This window comes from Ranitomeya imitator, chromosome 1 (genome assembly GCF_032444005.1).
Source record: "Ranitomeya imitator isolate aRanImi1 chromosome 1, aRanImi1.pri, whole genome shotgun sequence".
Lineage (NCBI taxonomy): Eukaryota > Metazoa > Chordata > Amphibia > Anura > Dendrobatidae > Ranitomeya > Ranitomeya imitator.
In genome coordinates this window covers 959,151,286-959,175,391 of record NC_091282.1, presented here as the reverse complement: position 1 = coordinate 959,175,391, position 24,106 = coordinate 959,151,286, and the positions used below count along the sequence as shown (strand labels likewise).

At 44.5% G+C, this 24,106-nt stretch overlaps 1 protein-coding gene across 2 annotated transcripts in view; it reads right to left on the bottom strand.

Moving 5' to 3' along the window:
• PRSS12 (serine protease 12) overlaps positions 1-24,106 on the bottom strand; it is a 305,892-nt gene that overhangs the window by 104,749 nt on the left and 177,037 nt on the right. For both annotated transcript variants that reach the window (XM_069743759.1, XM_069743760.1), the window contains one exon: positions 8,274-8,470. In XM_069743759.1, coding sequence (XP_069599860.1) covers positions 8,274-8,470 — 197 coding nt within the window. The remainder of the gene's footprint in view (positions 1-8,273; positions 8,471-24,106) is intronic.

Genomic DNA, 24,106 nt, shown 5'->3' with positions numbered 1-24,106 from the left:
CATTCAGCGACAGGGCAGGGAGAATCGATCTCCCTGCTCTGCCGCTATGGGGCCCCTGAGCAGGCAGGGGGGCCCGGTGCCAGCAGTGGGCCCCCCGCCCATTATCGCAATGCAATGTGAGCTGTATCGGCATCTAGCCGATACAGCTCACCGCATTGATGAGGGAAGGAGCGCTGCGCTGCGCTCCTTCTCCCATCATCCCCCACACTGACAGCGGGCGCGATGACGTCACTGTCCGGCGCCCGCTGTCAGTAGATGAGCGGGAGCAGGGAGCGCCGCTGGAACAAGGAGGAAGAGAGGTGAGTATTTGTTTATTTATAGGATCTGCCTATTCAGGGGGGTGCTGCCTTATATACATGGTCTGCCGATTTGGGGGGGAGTGCTGCCTTATATACATGGTCTGCCTATTTGGGGGGGAGTGCTGCCTTATATACATGATCTGCCTATTTGGGGGGGAGTGCTGCCTTATATACATGGTCTGCCTATTTGGGGGGGAGTGCTGCCTTATATACATGGTATGCCTATTTGGGGGGGGAGTGCTGCCTTATATACATGATCTGCCTATTTGGGGGGGGAGTGCTGCCTTATATACATGGTCTGCCTATTTGGGGGGGGAGTGCTGCCTTATATACATGGTCTGCCGATTTGGGGGGGAGTGCTGCCTTATATACATGGTCTGCCTATTTGGGGGGGAGTGCTGCCTTATATACATGGTCTGCCGATTTGGGGGGGAGTGCTGCCTTATATACATGATCTGCCTATTTGGGGGGGAGTGCTGCCTTATATACATGATCTGCCTATTTGGGGGGGGAGTGCTGCCTTATATACATGGTCTGCCTATTTGGGGGGGGGGGAGTGCTGCCTTATATACATGGTCTGCCGATTTGGGGGGGGGGGAGTGCTGCCTTATATACATGGTCTGTCGATTTGGGGGGGAGTGCTGCCTTATATACATGATCTGCCTATTTGGGGAGGGGAGTGCTGCCTTATATACATGATCTGCCTATTGGGGGGTGCTGCCTTATATACAGGATTTGCCTATTGGGGGATGCTTCCTTATATACAGGATCTGCCTATTGGAGGGGGTGCTGCCTTTTATACAGGATCTGGCTATGGAGGTGCTGCCTTATATACAGGATCTGCCTATTGGGGGGGTGCTGCCTTATATACAGGATCTGCCTATTGGGTGGGTTCTGCCTTATATATAGGATCTGCCTATGGGGCTGCTGCCTTATATACGGGATTTGCCTATGGGGTGCTGCCTTATATACTGTATCTGCCTATGGGGGATGCTGCCTTACATACTGTACAGGATCTGCCTATGGGGTGCTGTCTTATACCACAGGGTCTGCCTATGGGGTGCTGTCTTATACCACAGGGTCTGCCTATGCGGTGCTGCCTTGTACTATATTGAGGACTATCTGGCACATTATACTATATGGAGGTTATCTATGGGGCCATCACACAGTGAAGGGGCATCATACATTGTGGGGACTACAGTGAGGGGGCCATCATATAGTGTTGGAGCCATCAAACAGTTTGGAGGCTAATAAGGGGTCAGTATACTGTGTGGGTGGTACTATACAGTTAGGGGGCATTATACTGTGTATAGGGGAGCTGTACAGGGGGGAGACTGAGGACATTATTATTAAATGTAAAGTGGGCACTTATTGTTATAGGGGAACTCAGGTTACTGTGACTATCAAAGGGGCACACAGAGCAATATTACTTTCTAGGGGGCAAAATGTGGGCACTAATTTCTAGGGCACTTGCACTCGGCATTACTTTAGAAGGTACAGAGAACCACACAGGAGGTGCAGTAATAGGGACACATACGGCAGCAGAGGCTCAGTATTGGGGTATCAGGTGCAGTAATAGGGACACATACGGCAGCAGAGGCTCAGTATTGGGGTATCAGGTGCAGTAATAGGGACATATGGCAGCAGCGGCTCAGTATTGGGGTGTCAGGGGCAGTAATAGGGACACATATGGCAGCAGCGGCTCAGTATTGGGGTATCAGGGGCAGTAATAGGGAGTGGGACACATACGGCAGCAGCGGCTCAGTATTGGGGCATCAGGGGCAGTAATAGGGACACATACGGCAGCAGAGGTTCAGTATTGGGGCATCAGGAGCAGTAATAGGGACACATACGGCAGCAGCGGCTCAGTATTGGGGTATCAGGAGCAGTAATAGGGACACATACGGCAGCAGTGGCTCAGTATTGGGGTATCAGGGGCAGTAATAGGGACACATACGGCAGCAGCGGCTCAGTATTGGGGCATCAGGGGCAGTAATAGGGACACATACGGCAGCAGAGGTTCAGTATTGGGGCATCAGGAGCAGTAATAGGGACACATACGGCAGCAGCGGCTCAGTATTGGGGTATCAGGTGCAGTAATAGGGATACATACGGCCGCAGAGGCTCAGCATTGGGGTATCAGGTGCAGTAATGGGGACACATACAGCAGCAGAGGCTCAGTATTGGGGCATCAGGAGCAGTAATAGGGACACATACGGCAGCAGCGGCTCAGTATTGGGGTATCAGGGGCAGTAATAGGGACACATACGGCAGCAGCGGCTCAGTATTGGGGTATCAGCAGGATGAGGAATTTGTGCAGGTTGGGAATAGATGGTGATGGCTGGAATATGAGAAGTGAAATGTGTCTTTGTTGTATTCTCTGCAGATGAGTCCTGGCTGGAAGAAGTTGTCATGTCGGTCTGGGCCAGATGGAAAAGACATGAAAAGTGAACGATTCCATCATAAAGGACATCAGCGGTAAGTCATTATCTGTAACTGTGCTGTGATCTCTTATATGTTCTGTAGGGCTGGTATCTACTACTGACCATATGGCGGTAATATCCATGTTGGTCTTTATATAGAGATCATCTTCAATAATAGCACTGTCATCTGCTGAAGTTCTCCTCCACTATTAGGGCGCATCACCCAGTTATAATCAAGGTTACCTGGTTAGGGGCCCACTCAGAAGCTTCGCCCCCCCTGAACCAAAACCCTAGCTACGCCTCTGGGTATCAGCATACTCAGAAGATATTGCACAAATTGGGGCTAAAAAAAAATTTGGGTGGAAAAAATCAGATTTTTTTTATTTTGATGACTCAATGTTACAAACTTTTGAGAAGCACATGGTGGTTCAAGGTGCTCACCACACATCTAGTTAAGTTCCCTGAGGGGTCTAGTTTCCAAAATGGGGTGACCTGTGAGGGGCACATCAGGGGCTCTCCAAATGTGAAATGGCATCAGCTAATTATTCCAGCAAATTTTACGTTCAAAAAGTCAAATGGCGCTCCTTCCATTCCAAGCCTTCCTTTGAGCCTAAACAGTATTTTTCTTCCACCTATTGGCTATCAGCATAATCCGGAGAAATTGCACAACAAATTATATGGTGCAATTTCTCCAGTTACCTTTATGAAAATGCAAAATTTGGGGCTAAAATTTATTTTTGTGGAAAAAATGTGATTTCATTTTTTTACAGCTCAATGTTATAAATTTCTGAGAAGCACATGGAGGTTCATGGTGCTTACCACACATCTAGATATGTTCCCTAAGGAGTCTAGTTTCCAAAATGGTATCACTTGTGGGAGGTTTTGCATTCAAATAGTCAAATGGCTCTCCTTTCCTTCTGAGCCCTGCCATGCATCCAAACAGTAGTTTTCCCACACATATGGGGTATTGATGTGCTCAAGAGAACTTGCAAAACTAATTGTATGGTGCAATTTATCCTGTTACCCCTATGAAAATGCAACATTCTAGGCTAAAAAACATTTTTGTGGGAAAAGTTAGATTTTTTTTATTTTCAGAGCTCAATGTTATAACCTTTGCGAAGCACTTGTGGGTTAAAAGTGCTCACCATACATCTCAATAAGTTCCCTGAGGGTCTAGTTTCAAAACTAGTGTCACTTGTATGGGGGTTTCCACTGTTGAGGCATATCAGGGGCTCTCCATACGCGACATAGCATCCGCTAGTTATTCCAGCAATGTTTGTATTCAAAAAGTCAAATGGCGCTCCTTCCCTTCCAAGCACTGCCATGCACCAAAACAGTGGTTTTCCCCCACATATTAGGTATTGGTATGCCCAGGAAAAATTTAACAACAAATTTTGTGGTCCATTTTCTTCTGTTACCCTTGTGAAAAAAATGGGTCTAAAGTGAAATTTTTGTGGTCCCTAAAAAAATGGTTTTGAAAATTCTGTAGAAAACATGAGAAAATCTCTGATAATCTTTTAACCCTAACAACTTTTTAACAAGAAAAATTATGTTTCAACAATTTTGCTGATGTAAAGTAGATATGTTGGTAATGTTATTTATTAACTAACTTTTGTGACATTTTCGCCAAAGTTCCTTTTTTTCACAAATAAATTCAAGTCATATCGAAGAACTTTTACCTCTAGAATGAAGTACAATATGTCATGAAAAAACAGTCTCAGAATCAGTTACCATATATACTCGAGTATAAGCCGAGATTTTCAGACCATTTTTTTAGGCTGAAAGTGCCCCTTTCAGCTTATACTTGAGTCACCCCAACCGGTCTGTCTCCTCTCCCTCGGTCCGTCTCTCTGTCACATCATACTCACCTGCTCCCAGCACGGCCCCTGCTTCTCCCGTTGGTCTCCGGGCATCGGCAACTCTTCCTGTGTTCAGCGGTCATGTGGTACCGCTCATTAAAGTAATGAATATGGACGCGACTCCACTCCCATAGGGGTGGATCGCATATTCATTACTTTATTGAGCGGTACCTGTGACCGCTGAACACAGGAACAAGCTGTCGGTGCCGGATAGACCATCACATCAGAGAAGCAGGGACGTGCAGACCACGCCAGGATGGTGAGCATGACTGGGGAGCCATGTGATATTCACCTGTCCCCGTTCCATCGCCGGGCTCAGTCTTCTGCGTCCTCTGACTGTGATGTTCAGGTCAGAGGGCGCGATGACGTGTTTAGTGCGCGCCCTCTGCCTGAACAGTCACTGAACAGAGCTGGAAGATGGAGCGGCGCATGGCGGTTGAACGGGGACAGGTGAATATCTCAAGTGCCGATGTCCCCGCCTGCTCAGGACAAGAGGTGAGTATGTAATTTTTTTTAAATCACAGCAGCAGCATATGGGGCAAATGTTTCTATGTAGCATCTTATGGGGCCATAATCAATCTTTATGGATCATTGAATGGGGCAAATGTTTCTATGGAGCATCTTATGGTGCCATAATCAACCTTTGTGCAGCATTATATGGGGCAAATGTTTCTATGGAGCATCTTATGGGGCCATACTCAACCTTTGTGCAGCATTATATGGGGCAAATGTTTCTATTGAATGTCTTAAAAGACCATAATCAACCTTTGTGCAGCATTATATGGGGCAAATGTTTCTATTGAGCATCTTACTGGGCCATAATTAACCTTTGTGCAGCATTATATGGGGTGTATTTTGTATAGCGCATCTTATGGGACTCCTGATTCAATATTGATATTCAAAAACACTTAACCTACTGAGGTCCCAATTAATTTAACTTTTATTGGTATCTATTTATATATACAGTATATATATATATATAATATATATATATATATATATATATATATATATATATATATATATATATATATATATATTATATATATATATATATATATATATTTTAAATTTACCAGTAGCTGCTGCATTTCTCACCCTAGGCTTATTCTCGAGTCATTATGTTTTCCCAGTTTTTTGTGGCAAAATTAGGGGTCTCAGCTTATACTCAGGTCAGCTTATACGTGAGTATATACGGTAGATCCCTTCAAGCATTCCCCTCATAAAGTGACACTGGTCAGAATTGCAAAATTTGGACCAGTCATGAAGTTGCAAACAGGCTTAGGAGGTAAAAGGGTTAAAAGGCAGGTAGAATCCAAAGCTAATCAAAAATTACCTTAAACTGATGGGATTAGTGCTCAGTCAACTGTAGAGGCAGTGATCACTTCCTAATGTATACTACAAAAAAAAACCGACAAGCTCCTGCTAATAAAATGAAGCAAATGTAAACATGTGCAAGCTTTAAGGACTGTAGAATATATATACCAAAAAGTATAGCAGAAAACTGTAAGTGCCAATATTTATGCAACCTCTGAATATCTGAAATGTAGATCGCATTACTGACATATAGATTATGCTTATAAAATTGAAATACTCTATCTATCCCTTTGCCCAAACAATGTGCTTAAATACCTACATTGTACAATTGCAGTAGAGACAAACTGTTAGGGCTAGCGGAATGCACCGAGTAAATAGAGATGTTTTTATTGATATTGGTGCGTTCACATCCCGGGGTCCACCGTGCAGGGGTACCTGCTGCTAGCCATCGGCGGTACTATATGGCGGTATAGACTAACTCAGTTAATTCACTGAGTAGCCGTGAAAGAGAAGCACTGTGCCCTGTTAGACTCTACAGAGGCACAGGCTAACTGCCCAAACAGAGAGCAGTCAGTGGTCACGCATGTACACAAAACTCCTCGCCGGAGGAGCCAGCATTCTAGGGGCTTATTTCAGCCAGGTCCCTGAATACATTCAAACACAAACGCCTCGCTGGAGGTGCCAGCATTCTAGGGGCTTATTTCAGCCGGGTCCCTGAACACACTCTCACGTGACCACACTGGCGCAAAGCACATAACAAAAGACAATACTAGCGCATGACCGTGCGGCCATGCGAGCCTTAAATAGTTGCAGCATGTTTAGGACCTTCAAAGAAGGACCAATGGAGTTGCTGCAGTACCTGAGCATGTGACCCTAGATCTCCACTGAGAGATCTTGCCCTGGGCATGCTCAGAGTGCAAAGCAGGACTTAGTCCTAGCACCTACAAGGACCTTCCAAGAAGGACCAATGACCTTAGCTGCAGTATCTGATCATGTGACCCTCGATCTCCACTGAGAGATCTTACTCTGGGCATGCTCAGAACGTGTAAAGCAGGACTTAGTCCTAGAAGCGTCTGCTCGCCGCTGCCCAGCACTGACTTCAATGGCAGAAGCAGGAAATGCAGCAGTAACTCTTAGCACAGAGGTAGCACGCTGGGATCGACGTATCTGTTGAGCAGGCTCCCCTGTGGCAGGAGAAGAATGGGAGACCACAGCTGAGATGGCCCGAGATTCCCCCTGTGCAGAGGCAGGAACTCGAGCCCTAACACAAACCATACTAAATTAATTATAATTAATCACCTGATCAGTTTTTCAGCATGTCACAAATATCTCCTAGTTCCCGTTACTATATTTTTGCTATTATTTTATTGGTTTACAGTTAAGATGCTATCTATTGAGGGTAGAACAATTTTTGCTTTGGAACATCATTTAGATGGTAGCCCTTGACAGCAAAAAAACACTATCAGAGCATGCATTTATATGGACTCATTTATTTCCTTGGACTTATCAGATATCCATTAATAGAAAAATGTTTTCCTACCACCGATGTGCCTAATAAGTTGTGAAAAAGAATCCTCTCTCTTCTTATTTCAGCTTTAAAATGAACATCATAATTCCTTCTGATTAAAACATCCATATGGTGCCTTACCAATGCCGAAATTGTGGGTACAATCTGAATATCTAAGCTAAGGATCAGGGCAGACTTGTCATATATGTAGCTTGTAATACTGTATATGGGCCCTATGGGGCCACTATGATGATACAGCATTTAACCTTAATTATGCCCGATTCTTGAGTTGTTTACTGCAGATTCTGTTATGCTATCTTTCGTACAGGGACATAGGGTAACTGAATAACTGTTGATTACCCATTCTATAAATCCATGTAGCTTGCTGACTTGCAAACAGTGATGGACATACTATGCAGATTAATAAAATACTCAAAGAGAGTTGTTCTCACTTCACCTCCCTCCTGACCTGTGGATGATGCCTGAAGGACAGTTGTGAACTATAAAAGGGGTGTCTACCTCTGTTCCCGATTCAGTTCAACAGGATGCCAGTTTAAGGGACCACGGCCCTGGCTGGGAGAATACAGATGTGCTTCATTGACCATCATTGACCATCATCTTAAGACAACCGAGCCAGTGGATGAGAGCAGCCACTGACGCTCGTGTCTCGACAGCCACCATGGAAAGAAATCCTGAGACTATGCAGCTATTTATTCACTTTAAAAAAATCATCTATTGGAAAGGAACATTGCTTCATATTGTTCTTCCACAGGGGCCCTCTTCTGTGTATGTCTGTCACTGTGGAGGAGGATCACCTTACAGGTAAAACAACAAAGAAGGAAATAAAGAACAATTACATATTACATACCAGACAATGTTCTGTGCTGGTCAGTATCTGGAAAACACAGTATATGAATGTCCTCTTGATGAGTGCAGTCGTGCTTGCCCCAGTCTGGCTTGATACAATGAGTGAGTGTGGGCTCTTTGCCCGAACACGTGACATCATCCAGCCAGATGACACTAGTGATCTCTTCAAAATCATTATCCAATAAAATCTTCCCGTATCTAATAAAGTAAAGACATACAAGGTAAATTGATAGGAAACTGGTCATACCTTCTCTACATTGTAACGACATGTGAAAAAGCCAATTATCTCTTGCTGGTAATGTGTCATCTACATTATTTTTTATTAATTAAAGCCAGGTATTCAAAAATATATATTTTTTCTAATAAGGTCTTATTTTCTGATTGTAGATTTTCCTTTATTCTATTTCTACACATGATTGTGAGGGTGGCGATCTTGTCAGAGCTGCTAACAGCATTCAGAAATATGTTTTAATGGTGTTTACATGGACTTAGAAAACAACAGACAAAAGATGTTTATTAATTTCTATAGGGCAATTTCTCACGGTGAACTGCGGTGAACTCACTGAGCTCAGCGTTGCACCGGGAGACTTCTTCTCATGGTGCTAGCGGTGATCTTCCTGAGGTCACTGCAGTTCAGGGGCTCAGCTCACAGTGAAGTGATCTGGGATCGCAGCCTCAGTGACCTGCTGTAACCTCAATAGGGTCACCACTAGTAGTCACTAATGCTGTGCTTGCAGCAGCTCTTTCTCTCATAGTTTTCAGCCTGGACAGTCACAACTTGGCAATGTCCAGGTTGAAAACCACTTATCGCAAACATTGATAACGGCATGGGACAGTATGTTGGACAGGTGAGGGAGATTGTTTTTTATTTTTGTTTTTTTACAGGAGACGAGAGCTTCAATGGAATTTGTATTAGTAGAGTGGGCTGTTATGATGGCAATCCAGTGACACAGTGTGCCAGCAATCAGAGCACATACAGTGATCTGACAATAACCCAAAAACAATAGAACGAGCTCTGAGACGTGGAATCTCTGTAGACCGCAATACCTGAACCTATCCTAAACACAACTAAAGGCAGCTGTGGATTGCGCCTGACACTACCTATGCAACTCGGCACAGCCTGAGGAACTGACTAGCCTGAAGATAGAAATACAAGCCTGGCTTGCCTCAGAGAAATACCCCAAAGGAAAAGGCAGCCCCCCACATATAATGACTGTTAGCAAGAGGAAAAGACAAAACGTAGGGATGAAATAGATTCAGCAAAGTGAGGCCCGATATTCTAGATAGAGCGAGGATAGCAAAGAGAACTTTGCAGTCTACAAAAAACCCTAAAGCAAAAAACCACGCAAAGGGGGCAAAAAGACCCACCGTGCCGAACTAACAGCACGGCGGTACACCCTTTGCGTCTCAGAGCTTCCAGCAAAACGAATAGACAAGCTGGACAGACAAAATAGCAACAAAAGCAAAGAAGCACTTATCTAAGCAGAGCAGCAGGCCACAGGAAAGATCCAAAGCTCAGATCCAACACTGGAACATAGGCTAGGAGCAAGGAAGACAGAATCAGGTGGAGTTAAATAACAAAGCAGCCAACGAGCTCACCAGAACACCTGAGGGAGGAAGCCCAGAAGCTGCAGTACCACTTGTAACCACAGGAGTGAATTCAGCCACAGAATTCACAACAGTACCCCCCCCTTGAGGAGGGGTCGCCGAACCCTCACCAGAGCCCCCAGGCCGACCAGAATGAGCCACATGAAAGGCACGAACAAGATCTGGAGCATGGACATCAGAGGCAAAAACCCAGGAATTATCTTCCTGAGCATAACCCTTCCATTTAACCAGATACTGGAGTTTCCGTCTAGAGACACGAGAATCCAAAATTTTCTCCACAATATACTCCAATTCCCCCTCCACCAAAACCGGGGCAGGAGGCTCAACAGATGGAACCATAGGTGCCACGTATCTCCGCAACAACAACCTATGGAATACATTATGTATGGAAAAGGAGTCCGGGAGGGTCAGACGAAAGGACACAGGATTGAGAATCTCAGAAATCCTATACGGACCAATAAAACGAGGTTTAAATTTAGGAGAGGAAACCTTCATAGGAATATGATGAGAAGATAACCAAACCAGATCCCCAATATGAAGTCGGGGACCCACACGGCGTCTGCGATTAGCGAAAAGTTGAGCCTTCTCCTGAGACAAGGTCAAATTGTCCACTACCTGAGTCCAGATCTGCTGCAACCTGTCCACCACAGAATCCACACCAGGACAGTCCGAAGACTCAACCTGTCCTGAAGAGAAACGAGGATGGAACCCAGAATTGCAGAAAAATGGAGAGACCAAGGTAGCCGAGCTGGCCCGATTATTAAGGGCGAACTCAGCCAACGGCAAAAAGGACACCCAATCATCCTGGTCTGCAGAAACAAAACATCTCAGATATGTTTCCAAGGTCTGATTGGTTCGTTCGGTCTGGCCATTAGTCTGAGGATGGAAAGCCGAGGAAAAAGATAGGTCAATGCCCATCCTACCACAAAAAGCTCGCCAGAACCTTGAAACAAACTGGGAACCTCTGTCAGAAACAATATTCTCAGGAATGCCATGCAAACGAACCACATGCTGGAAGAACAAAGGCACCAAATCAGAGGAGGAAGGCAATTTAACCAAGGGCACCAGATGGACCATTTTAGAAAAGCGATCACAGACCACCCAAATGACTGACATCTTTTGAGAAATGGGAAGGTCAGAAATGAAATCCATCGAAATATGTGTCCAAGGCCTCTTCGGGACCGGCAAGGGCAAAAGCAACCCACTGGCACGTGAACAGCAGGGCTTAGCCCGAGCACAAATCCCACAGGACTGCACAAAAGTACGTACATCCTGTGACAGAGATGGCCACCAGAAGGATCTAGCCACTAACTCTCTTGTACCAAAGATTCCAGGATGACCAGCCAACACCGAACAATGAAGTTCAGAGACAACTTTACTAGTCCACCTATCAGGGACGAACAGTTTCTCCGCCGGACAACGATCAGGTTTATTCGCCTGAAATTTTTGCAACACTCGCAGCAAATCAGGGGAGATGGCAGACACAATGACTCCTTCCTTGAGGATACTCGCCGGCTCAGATAAACCCGGAGAGTCGGGCACAAAACTCCTAGACAGAGCATCCGCCTTCACATTTTTAGAGCCCGGAAGGTACGAAATCACAAAATCGAAGCGAGCAAAAAAATAACGACCAACGGGCCTGTCTAGGATTCAAGCGCTTGGCAGACTCGAGATAAGTAAGGTTCTTATGATCAGTCAATACCACCACGCGATGCTTAGCTCCTTCAAGCCAATGACGCCACTCCTCGAATGCCCACTTCATGGCCAGCAACTCTCGGTTGCCCACATCATAATTACGCTCAGCAGCAGAAAACTTCCTGGAAAAGAAAGCACATGGTTTCAACACTGAGCAACCAGAACCTCTCTGTGACAAAACCGCCCCTGCTCCAATCTCAGAAGCATCAACCTCGACCTGGAACGGAAGAGAAACATCTGGTTGACACAACACAGGGGCAGAACAAAAACGACGCTTCAACTCCTGAAAAGCTTCCACGGCAGCAGAAGACCAATTAACCAAATCAGCACCCTTCTTGGTCAAATCGGTCAATGGTTTGGCAATGCTAGAAAAATTACAGATGAAGCGACGATAAAAATTAGCAAAGCCCAGGAACTTTTGCAGACTTTTCAGAGATGTCGGCTGAGTCCAATCCTGGATGGCTTGGACCTTAACCGGATCCATCTCAATAGTAGAAGGGGAAAAGATGAACCCCAAAAATGAAACATTTTGCACACCGAAGAGACACTTTGATCCCTTCACGAACAAAGAATTAGCACGCAGGACCTGGAAAACCATTCTGACCTGCTTCACATGAGACTCCCAATCATCTGAGAAGATCAAAATGTCATCCAAGTAAACAATCAGGAATTTATCCAGATACTCACGGAAGATGTCATGCATAAAAGACTGAAACACAGATGGAGCATTGGCAAGTCCGAATGGCATCACTAGATACTCAAAATGACCCTCGGGCGTATTAAATGCAGTTTTCCATTCATCTCCTTGCCTGATTCTCACCAGATTATACGCACCACGAAGATCTATCTTAGTGAACCAACTAGCCCCCTTAATCCGAGCAAACAAGTCAGATAACAATGGCAAGGGATACTGAAATTTAACAGTGATCTTATTAAGAAGGCGGTAATCAATACACGGTCTCAGCGAACCATCCTTCTTGGCTACAAAAAAGAACCCTGCTCCCAGTGGTGATGACGATGGGCGAATATGTCCCTTCTCCAGGGATTCCTTCACATAACTGCGCATAGCGGCGTGTTCAGGCACGGATAAATTAAATAAACGACCTTTAGGGAATTTACTACCAGGAATCAAATTGATAGCACAATCACAATCCCTATGCGGAGGTAGGGCATCGGACTTGGACTCTTCAAATACATCCTGATAATCAGACAAGAACTCTGGGACCTCAGAATGAGTGGATGACGAAATAGACAAAAATGGAACATCACCATGTACCCCCTGACAACCCCAGCTGGATACCGACATAGAGTTCCAATCCAATACTGGATTATAGGTTTGTAGCCATGGCAACCCCAACACGACCACATCATGCAGATTATGTAGCACCAGAAAGCGAATAACTTCCTGATGTGCAGGAGCCATGCACATGGTCAGCTGGGCCCAGTACTGAGGTTTATTCTTGGCCAAAGGTGTAGCATCAATTCCTCTCAACGGAATAGGACACCGCAAAGGCTCCAAGAAAAACCCACAACGTTTAGCATAATCCAAATCCATCAGATTCAGGGCAGCACCTGAATCCACAAACGCCATGACAGAATACGATGACAAAGAGCATATCAAGGTAATGGACAGAAGGAATTTGGACTGTACAGTACCAATGACGGCAGACCTATCGAACCGCTTAGTGCGCTTAGGACAATCAGAAATAGCATGAGTGGAATCACCACAGTAGAAACACAGCCCATTCAGACGTCTGTGTTCTTGCCGTTCAACTCTGGTCATAGTCCTATCGCACTGCATAGGCTCAGGTTTAATCTCAGACAATACCGCCAGATGGTGCACAGATTTACGCTCGCGCAAGCGACGACCGATCTGAATGGCCAAAGACATAGACTCATTCAAACCAGCAGGCATAGGAAAACCCACCATGACATCCTTAAGAGCCTCAGAGAGACCCTTTCTGAACAAAGCTGCCAGCGCAGATTCATTCCACAGAGTGAGTACTGACCACTTCCTAAATTTCTGACAATATACTTCTATATCATCCTGACCCTGGCACAAAGCCAGCAAATTTTTCTCAGCCTGATCCACTGAATTAGGCTCATCGTACAGTAATCCGAGCGCCAGGAAAAACGCATCGACACTACTCAATGCAGGGTCTCCTGGCGCAAGAGAAAATGCCCAGTCCTGAGGGTCGCCGCGCAAAAAAGAAATAATAATCAAAACCTGTTGAACTGAGTTACCAGAAGAATGAGGTTTCAAGGCCAGAAATAGCTTACAATTATTTTTGAAGCTCAGAAACTTAGTTCTATCACCAAAAAACAAATCAGGAATAGGAATTCTTGGTTCTAGCATAGATTTCTGATCAATAGTATCTTGAATCTTTTGTACATTTATAACGAGATTATCCATTGAAGAGCACAGACCCTGAATATCCATGTCCACAGCTGTGTCCTGAAGCACCCAAATGTCTAGGGGAAAAAAAAGACTGAACACAGAGCTGAGAAAAAAAATGATGTCAGAACTTCTTTTTTCCCTCTATTGAGAATCATTAGGTGGCTCCTTGTACTGTTATGATGGCAATCCAGTGACACAGTGTGCCAGCAATCAGAGCACATACAGTGATCTGACAATAACCCAAAAACAAAAGAACGAGCTCTGAGACGTGGAATCTCTGTAGACCGCAATACCTGAACCTATCCTAAACACAACTAAAGGCAGCTGTGGATTGCGCCTGACACTACCTATGCAACTCGGCACAGCCTGAGGAACTGACTAGCCTGAAGATAGAAATACAAGCCTGGCTTGCCTCAGAGAAATACCCCAAAGGAAAAGGCAGCCCCCCACATATAATGACTGTTAGCAAGAGGAAAAGACAAAACGTAGGGATGAAATAGATTCAGCAAAGTGAGGCCCGATATTCTAGATAGAGCGAGAATAGCAAAGAGAACTTTGCAGTCTACAAAAAACCCTAAAGCAAAAAACCACGCAAAGGGGGCAAAAAGACCCACCGTGCCGAACTAACGGCACGGCGGTACACCCTTTGCGTCTCAGAGCTTCCAGCAAAATGAATAGACAAGCTGGACAGACAAAATAGCAACAAAAGCAAAGAAGCACTTATCTAAGCAGAGCAGCAGGCCACAGGAAAGATCCAAAGCTCAGATCCAACACTGGAACATAGGCTAGGAGCAAGGAAGACAGAATCAGGTGGAGTTAAATAACAAAGCAGCCAACGAGCTCACCAGAGCACCTGAGGGAGGAAGCCCAGAAGCTGCAGTACCACTTGTGACCACAGGAGTGAATTCAGCCACAGAATTCACAACAGTGGGCATAAGTTGAGTATAACTTTCTTTTATTTTTAAATAAAAAGTAAAACTGTGTATTTTTATTTCAAATAAAGGACTTTATTCTGGCTGTATGTTTATTTACAACCTGACTACTGGATTAGTAATGGACAGATGCCTCTCCATTGCTAACTGGTGGGCTTGATGTCAGCTATTTTATGGCAGCTGCCATAAAACAGCTGACATCAGCCCCAGAAATTTTAACCCCACTTGCTACTGCAACAGGGCAAGTGGGAAGAGCTGGAAAAAGTGACAGAATTGGTACATCTAATGTGTGCAGCTATTTTTAGGCTGAAGGGAGCCAATGTTCATGGCTCCCTACCAGCCTAAGAATACTAGCCTCCAGCTGTCTTCTTTAGCTTGGCTGGTTGTCAAAAATTGGCAGCATTTTTTACAACATTTATTTAAATAATTAAATTAACAATTTGAGGACCTCTCTATTCTTGATAACCAGCCATAATAAAGCTGACAGCTGAGAGTTGCAGCCCGCAGTTGTCAGTTTGCCATGGTGGTTATCAAAAATAACGGGGAACCCAACCAATTTGAAAAAAAATGTATTTATGATGAATACTCCCATCAGAGACCGCCTGTTCTTGCTGTTATCAAGGACAGCAGGCGTAGGCTGATGGGAGTAGTACTCTCTTAAGCTGTCGCATGTGACTGGAGGTAAGTTTTTACACTATCATCTGACAGCGAGGGAGCCACAGTGCTCTGACCAGCTGTAATGATCTTACCACCAATCAGAGACAGTGTTTGCCTCTCTGTCATGCAGATGACAGCATCGCAAACAATGGATGTTCGGGCCCACATTCATCTGAATTGGTTCCGGGTTTGGATTTGGGTACTATTTTCATACCTGAACCAAACATTTTTAACTGTTCAGCTGAACCTGTTGGATTCAAACATCCACTGGTTCGCCCATCACTAGTAATAATCAGATGACTACTGAATATTGAACTGTACAGAACAGAAATATTAATTCTATCAAGAGAATTGGTGGCCAATTTATTAAGGTATTTATGACATAATCATGGCATAAAGCACCTTGATTGTCACAATATTTTTGCGCATCTCTGAAGTTGCACAAAAATATTGCGATACTTGGCGACTACATGTCAGTACCAGCCAGCTACAACAATATGGTCATAGCAGTGGCAGGATATATGTGGGACAATGTTTGCTTACACCCACCTGTCAAATTCATGAAAAGTTACCTTAGTGGCATAACTTGCTCTAGAAATGTACTCCAATTCCTGACTGGAGTATGTTTCTGGTGGCAGCAGACGTCAGTTAATAGAAGTGCTTAAATACAGGAGTTTTCCCATGAGCAAAGTTAATTTTAATCAACATCTTAATTAATAAATTTTTGAATAATAATAAGTTTCATAATGGGATGTGTTAAAAAAAATGTTCCTGTGCTGCGATAATCTTATAAATCTTTATAAAATAAGTACATTTTCCCCTGGTGTGTACTGTGCAATGGCTGTGTCTGACTGTGCAGAAACATGGTTTGATCGTACCACATCTCAAGGGCAGGGGAGGATGCAAAAGAGTATACAGCCATTACAGCAGGGGATCGCAGCTGATGATGTTGATACTGTATAAGGTCACATGAAGGGTGCAAAAAGGTTCCCTAATACCTATAAGATAAACCCCTATATTTATATTTTAATGTTTTATACATGTTTCAATAAACTATATTGTGTCTCATAAGTTATGGATCTCTTCTTGGGTAAGATAATAAACCCGGAAAGTAGATTGTTACTTCTGTGTACACTGTATATTGACAAAGTTGCTATCAGTGGGGTGGCGGGATCACACAGAGCAGTTGACTAGGAGGCATGATTCACCAAGTCCTGTAGTGAAAATCTGCTAATAAAAGATTGTTTTTATTGAAACAGCAGCACACAGCCTAATAAGTGACACATCGCAGGTATCAGATACTCAGCACCTACTTCTTGCTGCTCTCAGATTGCATGTTAAAAGCTTGCTGACAGATTTCCTTTACAATTGTTGTGTGTAAATAAATCCTACCACTCATAAGAACATTGATTTGAAGAGGCCCATCTGAAGCAAAGGAAAGAAAATAACACCCAATCTTAAGGTACCTTCACACTGAGCAACTTTTGAACGATAACGATAGCGATCCGTGACGTTGCAGCGTCCTGGATAGCGATCTTGTTGTGTTTGACACGCAGCAGCGATCAGGATCCTGCTGTGACATCGCTGGTCGAAGCTAGAAGGCCAGAACTTTATTTTGTCGCTGGATCACCCACTGTCATCGCTGGATCGGCGTGTGTGACGCCGATCCAGCGATGTGTTCACTTGTAACCAGGGTAAACATCGGGTTACTAAGCGCAGGGCCGCGCTTAGTAACCCGATATTTACCCTGGTTACCATTGTAAATGTAAAAAAAAAAAAACACTACATACTCACATTCCGGTGTCTGTCACGTCCCTCGCCGTCAGCTTCCCGCACTGTGTCAGCGCCGGCCGTAAAGCACAGTTGTGCGCTGCTTTACGGCCGGCGCTCACAGTCAGTGCGGGAAGCTGACGGCGAGGGACGTGACAGACACCGGAATGTGAGTATGTAGTGTTTTTTTTTTTTTACATTTACAATGGTAACCAGGGTAAATATCGGGTTACTAAGCGCGGCCCTGCGCTTAGTAACCCGATGTTTACCCTGGTTACCAGGGGACTTCGGCATCGTTGGTCGCTGGAGAGCTGTCTGTTTGACAGCTCTCCAGCGACCACACAACGACTTACCAACGATCACAGCCAGGTCGTATCGCTGGTCGTGATCGTTGGTAAATTGTTTAGTGTAACGGGACCTTAAGTCCAACGCCTTTGACATAAAAGCATAGGCCTTTGCTAGCACTGGGTAGGCAACATGTAAAGCAATTAAAACTTTCTGTGTAAATAAGTGCAAATCCCAATTGCACAGTGAGGGGGTGTATCCTAACTGTTCCGTATCTTGGGCATTCTTGACTATCTTTAGCACCCATCTCCCTTCTTCTCTTGGTGAGCCAGAAAAGAGAGGCTGGGGAGCATTCACAGGACACCAGGGTGGCCAACTTGACTTTTTATTTCTTCTGGACAGGTTTTTGAAAAAACCACAGACAGAGAAAACATTTTATAGACATATTGGAAAACCATCATAAATCATTATGATTATAAGTGACACATGTGTACAGCCCATAACTCTGATAAGAAGACATGTGAACTGTAAAAATGATAATAATTAGTCAAAAGAATCATATAAGTTTCTTCAGGATAAAAAAAAATCACGTATGCCAAAATAATTTTTTACAGACAAGGCAAAAAAGTCAACAATTTTTACTGACAGTCCTGGAATTTCTGGACGGTTGGTAAATCCTACAGGACACTTCTATTTCTAGTTTATTCAACCAGTATAATTAATAAAATAATGTTTTAACTGCTTTACAAGGGACATCTTGGGAAGTTAAAACTGCTGAGAGATTTCCGTTATCGTCGCTTCCCCATTACTCCCCTCGCATTACACGGCACTGCTCCTCGTGTAGTTGATTTCATGTCAATAACACTTATCTCCTGAGGTTCTGTGTGCTGCTGGGAACATTCCCCTAAATGTATTATGTCCTAATATAAAGAAGGACTGGCTGTATAATGGAAATGCATTACCATAAAATATCTTACAATAAATAGCAAGAACATTTTCAAAGCCCTTTCCTTTATCACCAGGTAACAGCGCTACGATATCACATTATCACATTATGAATTATTTTCATAATCAGTGACTACGTACACTTTACATTGGTATTCAAGAATGCAAGGGTTTGGTAAAGGACATTGGGAAAAGCTGACTTTTTATAGGAGGTCGGAGGGTGGTGGTGGGGAAATTACATTACTAATATAATGTAGACTGTATTCTTCACAAACAGTGTATACATTCATGGGCCTAGATAAAGAGGCAAGAGCTGGGGGCTCTCAGAACATAAATGTACAAAGAATGTGCAAGTGGCCATCGTGGGTGGTGGCGCTCTCTAAAGCATGTGGCGTACGACCTTTACACCCGCTAGTGTCTGCACTATTAAGTAATGACTCTTCGTATTGTTTCATGGTATGTTTTACAAGAATGGTTCTACTTGTCATACATTGACATTGTAACAGTATGAGCTGTCATAGGCAACAAACATTTCAGCAGGTTGTCTGCTGCACTAACAGCTACAACATGTCTTCCACTCGGTTTTGGTTCTTAGTTTTGAAAATAGCAGACTCAGATCATCTATACAAGAGATCAAAGCTTTACCAACTGAAAACTAATGCCGCAGTCAACTTGATGTCAGTAGTTGCAACCCAGCAAAAATGCAAACAGCTTTAGATAGATTTGTAAAGTGCTTAAAGGGATTCTGTCAGCACAGAATTGTTGCGATAAAACTGTGTTTCAGTGAGAAAGCAGAAGACCAGAATTCCGCTTAAAAATGATTAGGCCTAAATATTGGGGTGCAGCTAGGAGGCAGTGAAAACTCAGAAGGCCACATTTCCTCTTAAAAATCGGTATAACAGTGTTGTTCAGGCACACTATCTAAGAAAATAAATAGTGAGTGTTGATTTTGTGACAGATCCCTGACAGGTATGGGCCTAAGGTTGTGAAACAGCAGGTTACAAGAGGGGAAGCTTACATACAACATGAGTTGGGGGAAAAGGGAGGTTTTGGTGGAAGGGAGAATAGGCTGTGTTCGACATGTACGTGGGTTAATTGTTAATATTAATGAAAGCTCAACTGAACAAACACCGTCTCGTCCTATCCAAAGACTACTGACAACATCTCTTACTGGGCAGGCTACTTCACTTCCCTTTCTTTGACAGCTGCTCAGTGGTACACGTTGTAGATGAGGGCCAGAAAGAGAATGTTTTCCAGTGGATGGCAAGTGCTACATCTCCTCTTCCTCCACCATAACAGCACACACAGTACAGTCCTCAGAGGTGGCACCCCAATCACCCTTGTTTCTCGGCATGTCACCAACTGCCAAATGCCCAACTGACTGTGGGGAACCCCAGATGGGCCATTTTGCAGAGCTGTCTACACATTCTATTCCATGGGCATCAGAGGTCAGCCCCAAAAATTCACAGAATCGGGAGGAGGAAAGCATCTGCACCGATGGCCAAAAATTTTTTCATGTTGGATCCAGAGCCGGACGAATTTGTGTCTGAGCAGAATCCAGACCCTCATCACCAGATGTTAACCACTGAGGGTGGAGTTGATTCTGATGAGAATCAGATACCACAGGCACATACAGACTGTACTGTGGTGTCAGTGCAGGAAGAGGGTGATTCTCAGGGTGAGGAGTGTAAGAACAGAGATGATGATGATGAGGTTATATATATTCCATGTGTGAACCCAGAATTACGCAGCTGAGTAGCTCAGCAGAAGAGGTGGTGGAGGAGGAGGAAGATGATGAGTAGGAGGAAGATGAAGAGATTACATTGCAGCTTCCCACACAGACACGAAGAGATGCAACCAGGACAAGCCCTGCATACTCAGCCCCAACTCTGGCTGTGGCAAGCACCGATCGTAGCGAGTGTGCAGGGCAGCAAGGGTTGCCTAGCATGGGCCTTTTTGGAGAGAGCAAAGCATGATCTAACTCATGTCATCTGTCAAATTTGCAAAAAAAAACTCAGTAGAACCAAAAATTTAATAATTTGACAACTGCATGCATGAACCGACACATGCGCGATCAACATGCCTTAGAATGAGAATCTCATTATATTAAAATGTTGACTAGCAGGCCTCACCCACCATCAACCACATTTGCTGCTTCTTCGTTCTACATTACCATGCCAAGTCTTCTCACACAGGTCTCTGGCCACAGAAACTTGACATGTTTACCTCCTACAGTTGGGGTGAGTGAGAGCCCATCAGTTGTTATGAAAATGGATATGACTGCTGTTTTGTGTCATCTAGCACAACACATCTTTCTCAACCCACCATAACATCTCCACCTGCACCTCACTCACAGTCCAGCAGTTTGTCCTGTTCTCTGTATTCCGCCCTCTCTTAGCCAGCCCTCGGTCCCGCAGATGTGGTCACGTAAAATAATGTTTACTCCTACACATGACAAAGTTAAGAGAGTGTACTATTTGTAAATTGGTTGTCCACGGAAATGCTGCCTTTCCGCCTGGTGGATACAGTTTCTGAAAGTTGATGGCCATCACAGTCCCCCAGTACCAGTTGCCCAGTCGCCATTACATCTCTAAGAAAGCTATGCCTGCGCTAAATGTCTCAGACCACATCACCTGTTCACAGAAAAAATCTATGTCTGCCAGGGTGCATTTCACCACTGACACCTGGACAAGTGAACAAGGGCAGGGGCGTTACATCTTGCTGACTAAGCAATAGGAGACTCTGGTGGCTGTGGGGCTGCTCCACAAGTCTTTGATTCCCCAAGGCTTGTGGGGCAAACCTCTGCATCTAACACTTCCTTCACTGCTTCTGGCTCCTCCATCTTCTCTAGGCCCTCCACCTGTGCCCTCAACCTCTCCCTTAATCAGACATTTGTTTCAATATTGCAGATAGAATCCCCCTTACCTCTGCACTGTGCAGCCATTGGTCACCACAATCAGGCAGTGTTCAAATTAATATGTCTTGGAGATAGCAGTCACACAGCTCAAGAGTTGTGGACAGCTATCCAAGCCAAGTTAGGGCAATGAATGTCTGCACTGAACCTGGAGCCAGGGAAGGCCGAGTGTGATAACAGTGCAAACCTGGTGGCGGTCCTATGCCAGGGCAACCACACTCACATCCTCAACCTGGTGGTACAGCAATTTCTCCACCACTCCCCTGGCCTGGATTTGCTGCTGCAGAAAGAACGGTCACTGTGTGCTCACTTCCTACGATTGCACCCCGCAGGTCATTGACTTGTATCTCTATGGAGGTCTTTTGGCCTATCAGTTAACCATTTGATTTGCGATGTACTGACACTGTGGAATTCTACTCTGCACAGGTTGAAGCTCAAGCCCTGGTGCAGTATGCCATTTTGCATAGCCTAGGTCAACCCAGATGTGGTGCAAATCACGCTTGCGGAAGGGGCACATGTGAAGGACCTCTGCACCCTTTTGCACAGTTTTGAAATGACTACTAAGATGGTTAGCCCTGATAATGCCATTATCAGCATCACTATTCTGTTCATCTACATGCTGGAGCACACTTTGAAAAATCTGCGTGAGGAAGTGGTGGTCCCAGAGGAAGAGGTGGGAGCAGAGAAGGGTGCGGAAGGGATAACAATATCTTAAATTTCCAGACTGTCATCACACAGGTTTGTGCCATGGGAGGTTGGCTTACAATGATCGGGAGAGGTCATGGTACTAGACAAACTGTTAGTGAAGGTGCAGGAGCCAAGGAACAAATAAAAGAGGATGAGGAGGAATAGGTGATGGACGCACAACAGTCAGGAGATGAAGAGGATAATGATAACCTTTTTGTTGTCTGTGATTGGAAGGACGGGACGGTGGAAGCAACCTTGAGTGTTACCCCGCCACCAACACAGCATGGACTTGGACCTCATGGAAGCATTATGTTCTTGCTACACTATCTTCAACATGATGACCATATTCTTTGGGTTAGAGATAGTGCTAACTAGTTGGTTGCCACTCTATTAGGTCCACAGTAATTAGAAAATTTAGCCAGATGCTTCCACCCTGGAAGCATGCTGCAGTATTGAAACACGTTTGTAGACAATCTTAAGAGTAGTTTTCCCAAAGACAGTAGTGAGGCATACAGTGTGCATCTCAGTTCTAGACATCCAACCCCAGGAATGTCAAGGTGTCATCAAAAAAACATTAGTAGCAGCAGTGTACGTGGCATAAGCAATTTCTGTGAGTTGCTTCACACATTTTTTAAGACCAGCCCGTGCACCAGCAGAACGAGTACAAGTCTGACACATTGTGAACAACTGGAGAGTGTGATGCAGGAGTATCTGCAATATCAAAGCCGTTAGGTGAGGTTGGGACCCTTTGTCATTTTAGTCTTTCAAAATGGAAGAGTGGCCTGAGCTCGCCTGTCATGCTTTGGAGGTTTTGTGATGCCTAGCAGCCAGCTATCTCTCAGAACGTGTCATCAGCGCTCCTGGTGGAGACCTGATGGATAAGCAAATCCAGCTGGCCCCTGGAAGTGTACACCACCTAACTTTCATCAAGATAAAGTCATGGATCTCCAATGACTTTTGCACCCCATGCTTAGACTAGGCATACTATCAATGGTGTTGGTTTTAGTGTCATGCATTGATCTTGTGTTATTGCAGTCTGTGACACTTTTGTTGTGGCTTCTATGCCTGCTGTCGGCAACTGCTGCTGATTTAACAAAAAAATTTTTTTAATTTGGAGACTCGAAGTTGAGTCTCCATCTGGTGGGTTGCCTATAGTAGTAGGTATGTCAGATGCCTATTATACTATTTCTGCTCTGTGGAAATTGATGCCTCATTCGCGGTGTGTGACAATACCTTATTTAAATGTGAAGACTCCAAGTTCAGTCTCCATCTGGTGGGTTGTCTGTGTAAGGAGGATTCCCAGACAGAAGACAGGTCTGCACGTACTTTCACTCAACTACCTGGGTTACTTTCCATGCATTTTTCTACCAATAGTGCTCTATGAAACTGATGATTGTGCCATCTGAGCATGGCTCAAAAACAAATTAAAAATTTGGAGGTGTTGCATGAGGTAAATGCTGGCCTAGACCCTGATATCTCATGCAAAGCCCATGGCTGATTGCTTCTGTGCCATTAGAAAAGGTTCTACTATGAGTCAATTGATAGGTCAACTATCTGTGTTAAATTTTTCTACTAATAGCACTGAATGAAACTAATGTTTGTGCCATTTGAGTGTGGCTGGGAAAAAAAATGGAGGTGTTTAGTGATGAGCGAGTATGCTCGTTACTCGAGTTTCTCTGAGTATGCTCGGGTGGTCTCCGAGTATTTCGGCGTGCTCGGAGATTTAGTTTATGTCGATGCAGCTGCATGATTTGCGGCTGCTAGACAGCTTGAATACATCACTAGAGGTGATGCATCACTAGAGGAGATGCATGAGGTATCAGGGCTGGCATTAAGAAGGCTTACACCACTCCCTTAACCACAAGGTCCTCATTGAATCTTTAAGGGTATGTGCACACATTGCTGATTCTTTGCAGATCCGCAGCGTTTTTTGCAGTGCAGAA